A 16,203-nucleotide genomic window follows, 5' to 3' on the forward strand; every position below is an offset into this window, starting at 1 on the left:
CCCGTGTTACGAATGCGAGGTCCTCGTCGGGTCTTTCTTCCCGTGTTACGAATGCGAGGTCCTCGTCGGGTCTTTCTTTCCATATTACGAATACGAGGTCCTCTTCGGGTCTTTCTTCCCGTGTTACGAATTCGAGGTCCTCGTCGGGTCTTCCTTTCCATATTACGAACGCGAGGTCCTCGTCGGGTCTTCTTTCTTCCCGTGTTACGAATGCGAGGTCCTCGTAGGATCCTTCTTCCCAGGTGACACCCCCGTCGAGTTGGCGATCTTGTAAGCGTTCCCTTTTACCTCCGCGGGATGTTTATGGGTACTCGTCGATGATTTCCTCGGCGGTTTCGTGATCTGTGTGGTCGATAGACCGCTCACCGGGTACTTGTTCCTGCTGGAGGCGCCGCCGTTGGTCGTTCTCGCGGCGTTCTTCGCTGACGTCGACGAGGTCGCCTCGGTGGGATGTTTCGGCATCACGAACGCCTTGGTCTGTTTCAATAGATAACGATCGTTGCACAACGCCGATATCAACGGCAGATCGAGGTTACGGCTCTTCTCGCGGAGCGTGCGTATGTCCAACATTCCGTCCTCCTTTCCCTCTTCGTGTTCCTCCGTTACGCTCGACTTCGACGTCTTCTTCGGCGAGGAGGACGACGAGGAAGCCGACGGAAGCGGTTGATTCTTCTCGAGATTCTGCAACAAGGAAACAATATTTGTAAATAGATTGAGATCAGGACTGGATCACCTTCGTTTCGGTTCAACGAGTCGTGTCACCGGTTGGATTGTTTCTACCTGATGAAAAAATAAACGAAGGATTACTATAAATAGGACAACGAAGGGTGAAAGAAAATGTAAGGAGTGAAATCGATTTGAAGTAGCGTTGTTGATTGAGAAATCTCCTTAGATTCATTGTACAATATTTATTTCAATATATGGAATGCTGATAGAAGATCAATAATAACTGTTGCCCCTTAAAAAGATATTTGGCCTAGAAATGCTGTGGCTATTGATTATATATAAATTAATAGACCTATTGTCCGTACTGAAGTTTGTTCGAACGAATGGGAGTAAAAACTCCAAAAATACGAGTTGGAGTAAAAGTACTCGAATACACGAGTAAGTAAATACCCATCGGGTCGAATCCCGAAGGTTCGTCGAACGCATAAATATGTTCCGCTAGCCATACATTCCAAACGAAATTCTTGATTCGTTACACTCCGTTCGAGACGCGATTGTCAACGATTGTGAAACAATTCCTAGCGATCTCAAGTTCGGAAGGGTTTCGGTAGGTCGTGACTCGTATCTAAGAATCCCTAAAAAAAAAAGAAAAGAAACAGAAACCTGGCGAGAACCAGAACCGTACCTGTATCTCATAAGGAGGCGGCGGAGGTGGCGGCGGTAGCCTACGGTGCTTGAGCTGCGGCAGAGACTGCAACTTCATGCCGGGTGGAGAGTCGAAACACTTCAATATGTTCTCGTCGCTGCGTGTCCTCGAGAACGCGTGAAGCGTATGAGGGTGGGCCGGTGCCGGTGGTTCTCGTCTGAGGCTTTGACTACCCGCCGACGAGCAGGTGGCTCCACTGTAGAGGGAGCTGGTGCTGGCGGCGTAGTGGCTGCTCAGATTGCTGTGCGGCAGATAATTGTTGGAGCTGGTGTCGCTGCTGCTGAGGTTCTGATTCGAGGCGTACTTGGACGGTGAGGAGAAGGACGAACCGGGTAGGTACGGGGTGCTGCGATACATTATCAAAGATTTGTTATTGAAGGAAGGATAAGGGGGCGGTGGATAGGCGGCCATGGCCGCCAACAGGGAGCCCTGTTTCGCGTCGATGTACTCCTGCTTGGACACCGCGGGATCTTTCAACGGGAACATCACGTAATCGACGTCGGAGTAGAGCTGCTGTTTATACTGTTCGATCTGCGATCTGGCCACCTGGCTGGTGTAGACGGTGGCCAAACTGGGCGGCGGTGGTGGCGGTTGTCTCGGATGTACCATGGGCGGTGGTGGGGGCGGTGGTGGCGGCGGTGGCGTCAAGTAAGGCAAGAGAACCGGACCGCCGCGGGATGCGTGCACGTCCAGGTAATTGTTCGGTCCTACGACGAGTGCGGCGACGGGTGCGTGAACCGGCGTGGGTTTCATTTTGTCACCGGGATAGGTGGGCGGTTGGATTCTGGGAGGCGGTTTTGGGGCGAGGGAGGCAACGTCGTTGACCTGGGTAGCGATTGTCTTCGACGATGCCAGACCGACGTTCGCTTTGCTGTTCGCGAGGCTGGTTTGGATCTTGGTCGAGGTGACCCTCGAGACGATCTCCTCGCTGGTGGTCGGATAGAGGGTGGATATCGCTTCCTGACGCGTGACCTCGGATACCTCCGGGTACGGAGGTGGTGGCGGTGGTTCCCGTGGAGTGACTGCGTCGTTACGCGGGGGTGTGGGCGGCGGTATCTGTATCCTCTCTCTGGGCGAGGTGTACGGCGGCGGTGGGGGTGGTTCCGTTCTCCTGGGCGGCAGGGGTACGAATTCGCCGCGTGTCGCGTTGTACGGGGGCGGGGGCGGTGGTTCTCGATCGATGTCCGGTATCTTGGATCGGGACGAGTTGATCGTCGCGTAGTCCATGCTCACCGGATAGGGAGGCGGCGGTGGTAGCTGCCGGTCGCTGTCCGTCCGCGGCGGTGGGGGCGGTGGTGGCATGGTAACGTAGTCGCAGTCGGAGTCCATGGAGTTGCTGATGGTCTTCCGTGGCGGGTAACGTCCGACGATCAGATCCGAGAGCTCGTCGGCCGAGAGGAGCGGTCCCACGCTGGACGGATCGCTACCGTCCCCGCGGAAGCTGCCCGCGCTCAGTATGCTGTTGCTGCGCGATCTAGGATCGTCGAGTTGTTGGTCCAGTGAAACGGCGGTCATCGTTGCGACGACGTTCGCCACGTCGTCGTCACCCTTGCAAACGCTGTAAATCGGTTCCTGGTCCTCCGTGCTGACATCCTCCGTGTATACGTCGCTGGTCTCGGATCGTAGACCGCTGTGGATGGTGTAGAAACCGGACGTCACCGATGCCTCGTCGGTCGTGGACTGAACGGTGCTCAGGGCGCACACGTCGCTCGCCGCCGAGGATTCGTTCGCGTCACCGGTCGGCGAGTACAAGTCGCCTATTCTCTCGTCTTGCATCTCGCTGCTTCTCAGCGTGTACACGCCGCTGGTTTCGCTCGCGATGTCCGTACCTGGAAATTTCGCGTGTCGCGACGCGAGCCGTTATTAGCTAGTGTTTTCTTTTTCTCCTTTCGTTTCGTTTCGTTTCGTTCGTTTCTAGTCTCGAGAGAGACACGCGACCGGAAGAGAAACTTGTAAAAATTGTTTCGCTCCCGACGGGAAGGAAGAGAGCACACGTCGAACCTCACCTGCATATTTGCCAGCTTTTTTGCACCTGTCGTAAATGGCGCCAGGAAAGCTAGCGGTTTCCGACGAAACCGCTGAATTCTGTGCCGTATGCGAATAACCCAGCTCCAGACTGGATGTTGCCGATGTGCGCCGCATTCGCGGCGGTCCACCAGCAGGTGCGTTCACGACCACGACCGTGCTGCAGCTGCTGCTACATTGCGACCCCTCGGCCGCCGTCGCCGCGCTCGACGCCAACCTCAACGCAGTCGTCGTAGGTGTGCTATCCGCTCCGTCTACTTCTAAAAATCGTGCAATTGTTTTTAGAATACTCGAAACAGAGTTGCTGGTTATCGACGAGATCAATTTTCAACGATCCCGGGAGGGTGCATTTACGAGCGAACGTATCCCCGACCATTAGCCGATAAGAGCGCGTCCACTCTTGCAATGTAAGAGTATAAATACACTTTGGACGCGTTCCGTGTATATGGTCGAATTCCGATCGTTCTTCGGGGATATATTAATCGATGCGTTTCGAATTGGAGGGAATTCCGCCTTAGTTTTCACGATGTTACCGTTCTCTCTCTATATATATATATCTATATGTGTGCACGTGAACGGCGGTAAATAAAATGTATTAAATAAATTAACGTTTCGTTCCCACGATCGAGCGCAGCTACGACTATTGAAAACTAAGTGCCCAATAAGCGAACCAGATAAGAAGCAAAAACGAAGAAATTGCGAGTTCGAAAGTGGAAAATGTTCCCGTATCTTCTTCTAATTGCTTCCACGTATTAAGAACGAGAGAGAAAAGGAAACGGAGAATATTTCCTCGGACCTACCACTGGAAAATCACTCGTCGGAGAAGCGATTAACTTACCACGAGTGCAGCGATACAACGATGCTAATAACTGTAATTAACCCTTTCGCTATGAGGAGTAACTATGGTCGATCCGCGCAAAACCAAACATTACACGTTATAATTTTAACGTCGATCTATGTATACGCCCGGTTGTAAAACTATGTACGTACACCTCGTAAATTGCAACATTACGGGCAGGGAGGTTTAAGAACGGCGCCCATTTAAGACCAACGTCAACGTGTACGCGTTATTCGATATACGGTTCAAACGTGGATGCGTCCACCTAACCAGCCACGCATCGACATTCTCGGCGAGAATGTTTTGCCGGTACGACGACGATCGCACACCGATCGCGTGCTGTTCGTGCGGTGACAACCAGGCGGTCGGTTCCCTCCAACGTGTCGCGTTATCGCTTCGAGAAATTAATAGAAATGGTATTCAATTTTATACGACGCGAGACGCCGCAAAACATATCGGGAAAATATTCTCCAACGAATACTTCTTCAATATCGAAGTCCGACGCGATCCATATTACGGAAGGTTGCGCAATATGCAGATGAGTTACCAACGTATCGATATCGACACGTCGGATGTGCGGTAAACAATATCAACGCGCGGACAACCGACGGTCAGTGGTTCGATACTATTCGAATCGATTTTACGCGTGAGCAAAATAGGTCGGATATCTTCAGCTAAGGTAGTATTCGTGAACAAGAATCACGAATCGGTCGAATTCCAAAACAGAGATAGATGTCACTCCAGAAAACGGGTGCCCTCCGATCGCGAAAACAAAAACAGTCAACAAGAACGGTCTGTAACAGTCGGTCGATACGAGTCACAGTCAGTCGAGTTTTGTCCATTAATCGTTCCTACTAACCATTGTCTTGCGTACCAATCCTAAATTCGTAACCTCCGTCCCGTACAATACGGTTGTCCGATAGGATTTGCCCGTTACGAAAGTATTTGATATTTCCCCGCAAAATTGACGCGTATCTTCGACTTGTGCTTACCATCCACGGTGGAGACTGGCGACGAAGGCATGGAACGATCCTCGACGTCCGCGTTCGTACCGTTCACGACGCTCAACTGAACCCCCGGGTGCGAGGTGTTCTCGGTGAGCCGCGGCAGACACTCGGTCGAGGCAGGCGCCGTGTCCGGTTCGTCCTCGCTGTGAACCCGGTCGCTGACAATTCCAGAAGTCGTGTTGGACGACGTGCTCGAGATAACAGAAATTCGTTGATCGCCGCGCGCCCCGCGGGCCGTTAAGCTCAGCTTGCAACGTGCCGGATACATGTAGCAGTCGCGGAGAACCTTCCTCTCTGTTGGTCGCACCCGAAAGAAATCGTAAATTCGTTTTCGCTCGAACGATATATACATATACATATATATATTCACGGGAACTCCAATATAGTACCCGTGATAAATTACCGAGTCCGGTTAACCGACCGTACACCGTGCCGGAGTCACTGGTTCCGATCGAACTCTCCGTCCTCGGAGAACAACTCGCGCAGCAGCGTCACTGCGCGCACGTCAGTTGCAAATGATCGAACGACGATCTGCTACGCATCGAACTACCGTACCGACGCGAAAGATTCTTTGCGTTACCGTTTTTCCGTAATTTTTCCATCGAAAACGACGAAGAGAGACACACTAGGCGATTCGCGCTAGAACTAGCAAAGTGATGAATTTTACTTGTTTCGAACTTCTTTTTAAAATTACCTGATCATTCACGAAATCATTGCTCGCGATATTCTCGGATAAAATGGACAACCGATGGTACCCGTGAGTCGATTTACCCTTTCCCCGTTTAACATCCAAGATACGTACGTGGTCCGATACAAACGATAACACGATCGGTGGTTCGAGCGTTAACATCGACGCGAGTCGAGAATAATTCCGTAATCTCTGATCGAAAGAGTCAAAGGTAGCCGATCTCAGTCTCTCACCTTCCTCCTCGCGCCTCTTCGCCTCGTTCACTCGCGGTGCTATGGCCATGGAGAACTGATGGGTGTCGCGACAGAGTCCCAGGAGCAGCTTGCTCTTGTCGTCGCATCCGCTGTAGAGGGTGAGCTTGTCCGGCTGATCGACAGCCCGTATCTCGAACTTCTTGCGCTGGACGGAAGAGATCGTGGGTCAGACGGTAAGGGAAGTATTGTCCGTCGAATCGTGGACGTCACGGTAACACGAGAGAACACGACGAGTGGATCGATAGAGGGTGAACACTACTAACGTCGAAGCAGAGCTTGCCGATGTTGTTCCAGGCGAAGACACGCGGTGTCTCCTCCTCGGCGTACACTCGCACCCCGCGAGCGCATATCGCGAGGAGTATACGTCCCGGGCCCGGCTCGTTCTTGCTCCGTCTGAGCCGATAGAGGTGAGCGTTGAGCGGCGCCTCCAGCAGCACCGCCTCCCGGATGTATTGGAGCTCTGCCTCCTCCCTCGATAAGCCCCGGTTGTCTCTATGCTGAACCGCGAGCACGGCGAGCACATTCGACTCGAGGCACATCTGAAGCCCACACGATCATTGATTACGTTTAATCGGGGGATCCGACTACTGTTGCCGCTAAACTGTATAGCGTTCTTAACGGACTGCTTATGCAAGCCATCGAACTGTCCAGCAGGCTACTATACCGGATAGGGGTGGGGTGGGGAGGAAACTCGGACCGCGAAAGGTTTACGATCGAGGGGCATCAACGCGGGAATAGGTCTACATTCCAGAAGGTAAATCTTAGAAAAACGAGGAACTACGATTTATGTTTGCCGAGGAAATGATGCACGCTCCGGTATAATTGGAGGATCGCCAACTCGGCGAGGTATCCCGATACTTTGAAAACTCGAGCGCGCTTTACAGGACGTTTCAAAATTATAGCCACGCACCGGAACCGAGTGGGAGTACCGAGTGGTTCGATGCGCAACCTTTTTTTTTCTTTTTCTTTCTTTTCCGTCGCGATGATTAACGATCGAGATATCGAACGATATCTCGAGTGCTCGGCGCGACGACCGTCATTTTTAACGCGGGTTCACGGCGCTAACGATTATCTCGTACTCGCCACGAAACGAACGATCGACTTTCCTTCAATTTTTGCTAATTCGACTTCACTTCTCGCGAGAATCTATAAATCGCGAGATTTGGCTCGTACTCAGATACAGAGCAGTTTATACAAGGATACAAATACTAGAAGATACAAGTATCACCGTATCGAGACCCTGATGCGTGTTTCATCGATTCTGTCGAATTATCCAAACACCTGATCCTCTAACGAAGTTAGGGTAAAGCTCCAAAAGAGGTGAATCTCTGGCCAGTCTCTTCCGCGGATTTGTCAAATTGTTCGAATCTTTCCAACCAATCTTCCACGGTGAAAGTAGCTACATCGCTACTGTAGCTACTTTTGGTCAATGTAGCTACATCGCTGCTGCAGCTACGTTTAGTCAAGGTAGTTACATCGCTGCTGCAACTACTTTTGGTCAAGGTAGCTACATCGCTGCTGCAGCTACTTTTGGTCAATGTAGCTACATCGCTGCTGCAGCTACTTTTGGTCAAGATAACTACATTGCTGCTACAGCTACTTTTGGTCAAAGTAGCTACATCGTTGCTACAGCTACTTTTGGTCAAGGTAGTTACATCGCTGCTGCAGCTACTTTTGGTCAATGTAGCTACATCGAGCATCAGTTCGGTGTTTCCAGCGTCTCGAAACAAATACTTACGTGAGGCGGAAGGTAATCCGTGGGTTTGCAGTATCCCACAGATCCTGCGTGTGGCCTATGCCGTTCTTCGGAGTAGTCCCCAAGATCGGCTTGTAGGGCAAGACCCGCGAGTGTGAGCAGAGGCGTAACGATGGATGGCTCGTGCAGGGGATGGTGAGGATGGAGGCTCTCCACCCCGCCGCCATGCCTGACGACATTGTCCCGCAGTTGCAGGTAATAGTGGTGACGCGTCGTCTCATCGCTGAAACAAATCGTTATTTTTCGTTTTTAGTCACGATACGGGAGGAAGTACCGATATTATCGTTATTATTTTCTTTATTTACGGACTTGAAGCCCTCCTTCGAATAACACGTTACGGTTATTTTCAAACGACGACGGAGGAGTCGTTGAGCGCTTGAAAGAAAAATAAAAGGGAAAGAAGAATTGAAAGTATAGAATCGGTTAGAGCGAGACATTGACAATACACACATGCGAAAGGTTTTCAATGTATTTATGGAGAGATCGAAAGAGTTTATCTGTGCAGATGATTCGTTTGTCGTTTTGGTTATCACGAGTGGACAGTGCCTGGAGAAGTTCCGTTGGTACTTATGCCAATAATCTATTTTAGAAAATAATTGTATTGTATTAATATAAATATTTGCGATACAATAATTTTATTGTACTCGCCTATTTGGAAACACTTCACGGTACGGTCGTTCTTTATTGTATCGCATATATCTACTTCGTGTCAGACCGATTAACCCAAACTCGACACGTCGTCTAGACAGATGAGAAATTAACCGTGGAAGAGTGCACGGTGAGAGAACGCGTGCAAATTATACGAGCGTATTACGAAAGATCGTGATCTTTGAAACGATTCGAGAAGAAGTGTAAATATCGATCGACGACGATCGGGGCACCCTGTACAATCCACGAGTGTACGCTCGGTCCAACTCCGTTTCGTTCCCCAAAGCGGTGGAGGTAATCGAGTGGATGTCTAAGCCGGTTGAAACTCGATGGAACGATATCCAACGCGATCGACTTACGTAACAGCGCACGAATTTCACAAGACATCGTGTTTCGTACGGTGGAATGTGTCCGTAGAAACGTCGACCGGACGTTCTTAAATAAAGGTTTTCGAACGCGGGACGCGTTGCCGTTAAGAGAGAGAGACAAATGAGAAAGAAAGAGAGAGAGAGAGAGAGAGAGGGAGAAAAAAATTCATCTCTATGGAAGCACGGGATTTAATTATTCACGAGTCACGATACGATTCATTATATCGGCGAGCGTGTCGGAAACACTTGAAAACCATTCACCGAAGTTCGATCGATCCACCATCGTCCTCCCCGCTGGTCTCTCCGCTATGAAGAGAAGGAACGTTCGGTAACCGTGAGAAGCTTATCCCACGGAAATGGCAAGGTTATTATTATTATTATTATTTATGCAAATGATTTCTCGCGATTCGGTGCGCTATCCGTTATGCGGAACATATTCGTGCGGCGCGCCGCGGCGCCTCGTTGGCCGACGCCAAGTACGCGGAACATTTTAAAAAGGATCTAGACGGTGCTCGTGAAATAATAACAACGGTACGTTTTCGTTCGATCGGAGTCGCGGCACGATACGAATCGAGGAGTCGAAATTAGACGCGTCGAGGTAAATGTGTACGGTGATGGTGTTACGACGAGATACAGCTGTACGCTATTATTGATCCGATCTATTATAGTTTATAGGCGTGGAGAGGTCTGGACCCCCATTGTGGTAAATTGTGCATCGTTGTTCGATGTGGATCGTACGAAATTATTTTGTTGCTTCGTTATTTTAGCTTCGAAAAAAAAAAAGAAAAGAAACAAACAATGCATCGTTTAATGTTTCTCGAAGTCGTCTCGACTATACGGATATAGGAGCTTTCGAAAAGGTACACGCGACCGTGGATCGCAACTCGGAGTAGAAAGTATAGGCACATCGTATTTACAAACATAATAGGAAGTTCTCGGAGAACGAATTGCACAAGAGTTTCTCATCCTGTGGAATTGACGCATTCCAAACGCGATAATCTCGAGGTAAAGGTTTAACGGTGACTTAATAGTGAAATCGTTAAGAGCGCTGGATTACGCTCCTGGCGAAATTGTTGACACAATTTTAATGTCGAAGAAATACCATGAAAATGACAGAGTAACGGCACGACCGTACCGTGAAGTGTTTCCAAATAGGCGAATATCTTGGAAACCATTAGCTTCGAGATACGGGTACCTTTGATCTTAAAATTCGTTACACCGATTTCTACTACAAGTACTAGATATTTTATTTAAAAAAAAAAAGAACAATGATGACCTATAAATCACTTTTACATTTTCAGTCACGAAGAAAGCACAGTCGTTGCATTGCGTCCTCTTCGATGTTGGACAACTTTTGTACGCGGTACGTTTTATTATTTTAAACAGCGTAGACGCTTGGTGTATTTTTTTTTTTAAATCGAGCTACGACGGAAGTAACTTCTCGTGTTGTACAATCGCTCGCATCGTACGTCGAATCTCATTGTATTTGCACAATCGCTATTATACAGGTGCATGGTACGCGTACGTATGTTTTTCTACGAGCGAATGGGTTTTACGAACGAAGAAAAAATGATACAGGAGAAAAAGTTTCATTAATTTTTACGAGTTCGATGGCTTGTGCAAATTTTCAAACGTTACAATCAATTTCGGAATACAGAGACAAACTTAATAGTTTGTATTGGAAAGTTATAAGTTTGTTTATATCCCGCGAAAGCGATTACAAAGACGACTCTATCGACGTATGACATAACAATATTCAAGGTGACACGTGGCGAGGAATAAAAAACAGCAACGAGAATCTGATACACATTGGAATCAGAGTTGAGCAACGACCACGATCCCCAACAATCGTAACTTAATAAACATTCATATACCGTGCGTTGTTCAATTCATTTTAACCCTCTGTTAAAATGAATTATATAATCAATGTTCAAATTTCCACGGTGAACTTTACAAAAATAACTTTAATCGAGACTATCATGTATATAAAGAAAACTATATTGTTTATAAATTTCCCTTAATTGAAAATCTATTAAAAATTTCAAAGAATACGTATCTAAACGTCGATTTAGTTCGATGCATCTTCGAAAAATAATTTCGAGTCATCGTTGTTAAATTTCTTTCAAATTTCTACCGTGAACTTTACAAGAATAACTTCGATCAAGATTATCATTTGTAAAAAGAAAACTATACTATTAATAAATTTCCCTTAATTCGAAATTTCAAAGTTTCTTCGCAAAATAATTTCGAGTCATCGTTATTAATCTCCGATGGAATAAAAATACGTATTGTAGAGAGACACGGTGAAGAGGTTGCAAGTAACGCTGCAATGTGAAAAGAAGCGCAGATCGCGAGATAACGTAGCACGGTACTACAGGTTTGCCCTACGTTGCGACGTAAATCCGCTTATAGAAAACTAGACGTATCTGGTGGCGATGCGCGTCGAAAGACTCATCGTGCAACTTTGCGTAACGATAAACGACGCACTTCCGCCTGTATAGTCCACGTGAGCATCACACGGTGACGTTTGATACAGTTCGCACGCATCGTGCATAGCAATAGAAACTAACCCTGCAACTCAGCGAAACAACACGCCCGAGATTACGAAAGTGCGTCAACGTAGGGAGCGCTGCGACTCGCGTGTCGTGTTACCAATTCTCTCGTAAATATCTCGATATTAGAGATATTAATCAAACCTTGTTATTTCGATCCATTGTCCATTCGTACTAACTCACTGCCTCTCTACTTCTTCCTTTAACACGAGCTCGACGTCAATCCACAAGGACCGTACACTTTTCGTTTAGGTAGTGTCGGTCCATAGAGACTGACTATCAAAATTAAGAAATAAACGTTGTATCTAATGTAGTATAAAAAAAATATTCGTACGCTTCTTTAACGAATCCCTGAACATTGTAAAACAAAACTTTGAATAGACAACCAACTAAAATTCTTTCTACTCGAGTGGTCTTGAAAGTCACTATTCCGTGACTTTTTCTAACCGATCGTCTCTTGGTTAATCCCGGTTTAACGCTTGCTAGCTTATTAACGTCTGTGTATACTTTGTATATTTTTACATAGATTGAGTTAGCAACTAACGACACACAATATTAACTCTTGCTTCGAATAATTAAGGCTCTCTTTATATCGTTGGATAAGATTTTTCTCAATTGTGAATTTCAACAGCAGTTAAACGTAACTTTGACCGAAATGAAAATTTCTTTCGAACGAGTTGTACGTAATTTTAGCCAGTGCGATACGAGTGCATTAACTTTTGAAACGAGTAAAATATACGAACGTTCGTCCACGAGCGACAAGTCCTAGAAATGCACGACGAACACGTCGATGTCCGGTTCGTGCAATCTTCGTAAAAGGTTCTTCGTAACGCGAGGTCTGTCGTTGTCGCGAAGAAGAATGACATCGCGGCTATCGACGAAAGAGTTTTATTAACTTCGGTAAATTCAATATCCTGTGCACATGACTGGCAGTAATTTATCGAGCAAGTCACAATCCGTAATAGAAGGCACTGCGCACGATCGAGGGAACCGTATTCTTGCACACTCGCGCTGTATCGTAACGAGTTTATGCGTACAACGAACTAAATAGATTTTATTGTTGCTCGAGTCTCCGAGATAGATGTTTAAAAACCGGTTTCGAGGTAGCGAGGACGATTGAGAAAAAGTGAAAAAAAATAGAAAAGTAGAACCGTCGGAGATGAACGGGTAAACGTGGAAATCGAAGGTGGTCCCTGTCAATGTTTTACATATCGGTGGATACTGTGGCTGTAAATGTAATTTTTTTTTATTCGTAACAGCTCGTCCAGATCGGAATGCTTCTAAAAACCGAAGGAATCTTTTTACGAGGGTTAGCCAAGGAAGTCGTCTTGTAGAAAACTAAAAAACGGATCCAACGACACTGAGGAACCAACTGGAAGCGGAAGATGTCCACGAATACGTAAAGAAAGAGACGCAAAAAGGTATTTTATCGAACGCGAAGCGGTTCTGTGCCAACTGTAAAGAAAATGTATCTAAGGAAGCACTCGAATGGTGCACCAGTGTGCGATAAATGGCATCGGATATGTTCAGTTCTGATTAGATTAAAATGAAACATAACGGTAATTTTGCTTCGATTTCGTTCTTCGTCGTTTCACGGAATTTATTCCGCCTAATTACAAGCTGTTAATAAGGAAACTAAATATTTGTTCTTGGTCGCTTTACTTCGTTCCCAAAGTGCGAAACAACCATTGCCTATAAAATACTTGCTTTCGAAGAAAATCATGGATAACGAGACTCTCTATCGAAGACACCTGCATTTGCACGAAAAATATACAAGCACGATTACGTATCTTCCAACCTCGTGAAATATCAACGATTATTATCATTCTTGAATTCGACTCGATCGTGTTCGCACAACGTTTAACTCCTATATAAAAAATTAAAGCGATCGTGATATTTCTCAAGAGACGTCCTCCTCTAGACCCATTCAATAGTTTAAAACTTATCGGACTGTACTGTTCGATGTACAACAAAACTTATTAAGAAACTTAGTACTATACTGTTCGATAAGTTTTATCGAACGACTTATTGAACAACCATATACTATTGAACTAAAAACTTAACCAACAACCCGGTAAATCTTCAAACGCGCGTATCTCGCAAACTCGGCAGCCTCTCTGTGAACGAGAACGCAAACCTATCGCGAAATTCGTAAAAATGTCGGTTCGATCGCGAACGAACCGAGCAAGGAAACAGGAAAATGAAGGAACGGTTGGAACGGGTGTTTTCGGATGTGTTCGGCGCCCGGTGAGCCGTGGGTCCTTTCACGAATTAAACCCTCGTCGACGTGGACGTGCGGTGAATGCGGCGGGGCCCCCGATGTAAATCACGGGTTTCGGGTGGAAATCAGAAAGCAACTACGTATCAGTATAATTACCGGGACGAGTGCTTTCATTTAATGCGCACGGTCTATCTATCACGCGCCACGTAATAATTTATAATTACAAGAGTAGGTAGCACTTAGCTACCGGACAGGAGTCGAGATTTCGTTTCGCGAGTAAGAAGAGGAGGAAGATCGTCCAGGGAGAATCGAGCCACCCTTTTTGGCTTCGTCCTTCGCTTCCAGTCACTCCCCGTTTTCTCTATCCTCGTTACCCCGGGCCCTCGAGCCTTCCCCCCTCTCCTCGACCTCCTCCCCTACTCCCTTCAACGAACGGTTCCTATCGTCTCCCTCGCGCCACGACGCCGAACGCGTGTGCCCAACACTGTCAAACTCTCTTTCGGTTTGGTTTCGCTCTCGCCCCGTTGTCGATTTCCTCTCCTTTTCTTCGACTGTCCCTCCTTCTCGGGTCCTCCGGGGCAAGCCGGGGAACCCTTATAATCGCGATACACCGCGGCTAGGAAAAAAGGGACAAAAGGCGGGCCCGGTAGGCTACGCGGGTTTGGCAGTTTGGCCGGGCACCGGTGGCGCAGGGGAGTATTTGAAGCGGAACGCTAATTACTCCGATTAATTCTGCAATCCATTTGGGGGCCCGTCCGATGGCCGGAGCGTCCTCGACTAATTTAGCTTCCTGCGAGAGGCCAAGCCTCTTTCGAGTGAATAATTTGTCAGCCGGTGGGCTCGATCCGACTACCGGAGTTTTTATTCGCGCTTACGATTCGATCGCGGATTCGTCCGATGGGACTTTTTCTGCTTCCTAAACCCTTTCGCAGTTTCGTCCGTATCGCGGTACCGAACCGTGAGAGAACCGTCAGAGACACGGCCAAGGTGAAACCTTCCACTTCTGAGACGAACGCTGATCGAGAGTACACCTTTCAGATCGTAATCTCTCCATTTTGGTAAAGTAATCCGTAGTCTTTAAACTATAACGAAATTTACGATCTTGGTCGAAAAATAAAGTCGAGCTTTGTACGTATTCTACACGTTCACGAAGAGAATACATCAGATCGTGTATCTCTTGAAATTATTTAACCTTTGTCTGGAATAGTTTTTGGTATCGTCAATAGTACCAAAATGTACGATCTTGTTTGAAAAATAAAGTCGAGCTTTGTACGTTCTCTACACGTTCACAAAGAGAATACATCAGATCGTGTACTTCTTGAAATTATTTAACCTTTGTCTGGAATAGTTTTAAGTATCGTCAACAGTTTGGAAAATATTCTGAGCGTCTCGACTGAAACTCGTCACCCTGTATACAGAGAAGACACGAAAATACGTTTCGTCGACTCGTAGATCAAACCGTTTGGAATTCGTCCTGTATGGAAAAAAGGGAGGATCGAAAACTCGTTTAAAATTTCGAACGCGACTTGTAGGTATGCTAATAACAAAATATCACGGTACTGATTCACCAGACTCGAGCGAAAGAAATCGTCTGTCGTTCCGACACGATTACATTTTGCCAAATGATATTTAGTTCGTGTCGACATCTTTCGTACAATTTTTAAAAAAGTTTTTCACGAAACTTTTCTCTGAAAAATGTTATTAGTTTCGTGTTTCTCACCTACTGTTGCATTTCTACATATTTTCGTCGATTTTCGTTTATTTCTCAGCTAATAACTACTTATCTCATAACGAGTCAATTGTTTTCGTACTTGTTTGCGAAGTAATTTTGGCATATTTAAAAAACGAACTAATTTGATGTATTACGATCTTCTTCGAAAAAGTAAAGTCGAGTTTTCACGCCTTCGCTTCTATGCGAAGTAATTTTGGAAAAGTAACGTGCATTTGAGAGTTAAATGGCGTTCGTAAGGAACGATTTCGGTGATGTCGCTTGTAAAGGGGTTGGATGTCGAAGCTGCCAACGAGTGAGAATCGTTAGAACGCGATCGAAATCTATTTCGATATTTCTACGTTGAGAAATCTATGGATGGCTTACCTTAGGAGCAATGGCGTGTCGACGTAGTAACGAACGCGAAAGTAAAGGACGAACGCTGGCCGTCCGCTGCTGTCTAAACCCTGCAAATCACAAGACGATATAATTAAAATTCATTTCAATTAGCAGGCATCGGTTAACCAACGATGTTTCGCGCATCTTCGATCGGTGAGATCCTTGACGGTTGAACAGGTGCGTAGGAAAAATGATAGCTTCGAAGAAACTGTTAGACGTTACTGTAACGCGAATAGAAATAGAAAGGTTGCGCAAGGTATCGCTAATAAGGTACTTGGATGAAACTTGGCGCACGAACAGAGCATCGAAATCGATATTTGACCCGTATTGTTTTTCATCGGCCGATATTCCGTGACCACCACTTTTA

General features: G+C 46.7%; 1 protein-coding gene and 1 long non-coding RNA gene across 6 annotated transcripts in view; one reads left to right on the forward strand and one right to left on the reverse strand.

The window, feature by feature from the left end:
- Positions 1-204: 204 nt before the first annotated feature.
- LOC143154095 (protein expanded) overlaps positions 205-16,203 on the reverse strand; it is a 125,589-nt gene continuing 109,590 nt past the window's right edge. For 4 of the 5 annotated variants that reach the window (XM_076325906.1, XM_076325907.1, XM_076325908.1 and 1 more), the window contains 8 exons: positions 15,825-15,904; positions 7,923-8,163; positions 6,448-6,723; positions 6,164-6,329; positions 5,228-5,536; positions 3,379-3,657; positions 1,352-3,201; positions 205-681 (listed from right to left, as the gene is read on the reverse strand). In XM_076325906.1, the coding sequence (XP_076182021.1) occupies positions 205-681; positions 1,352-3,201; positions 3,379-3,657; positions 5,228-5,536; positions 6,164-6,329; positions 6,448-6,723; positions 7,923-8,163; positions 15,825-15,904 (3,678 nt within the window). The remainder of the gene's footprint in view (positions 682-1,351; positions 3,202-3,378; positions 3,658-5,227; positions 5,537-6,163; positions 6,330-6,447; positions 6,724-7,922; positions 8,164-15,824; positions 15,905-16,203) is intronic. The other variant, XM_076325910.1, reaches the window with a different exon arrangement.
- LOC143154099 (uncharacterized) lies at positions 9,429-13,129 on the forward strand. Its single transcript, XR_012993990.1, has 4 exons — positions 9,429-9,554; positions 9,625-9,961; positions 10,258-10,319; positions 12,768-13,129. It is a non-coding gene; the product is annotated as an uncharacterized LOC143154099 (long non-coding RNA).

Source organism: Ptiloglossa arizonensis, chromosome 13 (genome assembly GCF_051014685.1).
Source record: "Ptiloglossa arizonensis isolate GNS036 chromosome 13, iyPtiAriz1_principal, whole genome shotgun sequence".
NCBI classification, from domain to species: domain Eukaryota; kingdom Metazoa; phylum Arthropoda; class Insecta; order Hymenoptera; family Colletidae; genus Ptiloglossa; species Ptiloglossa arizonensis.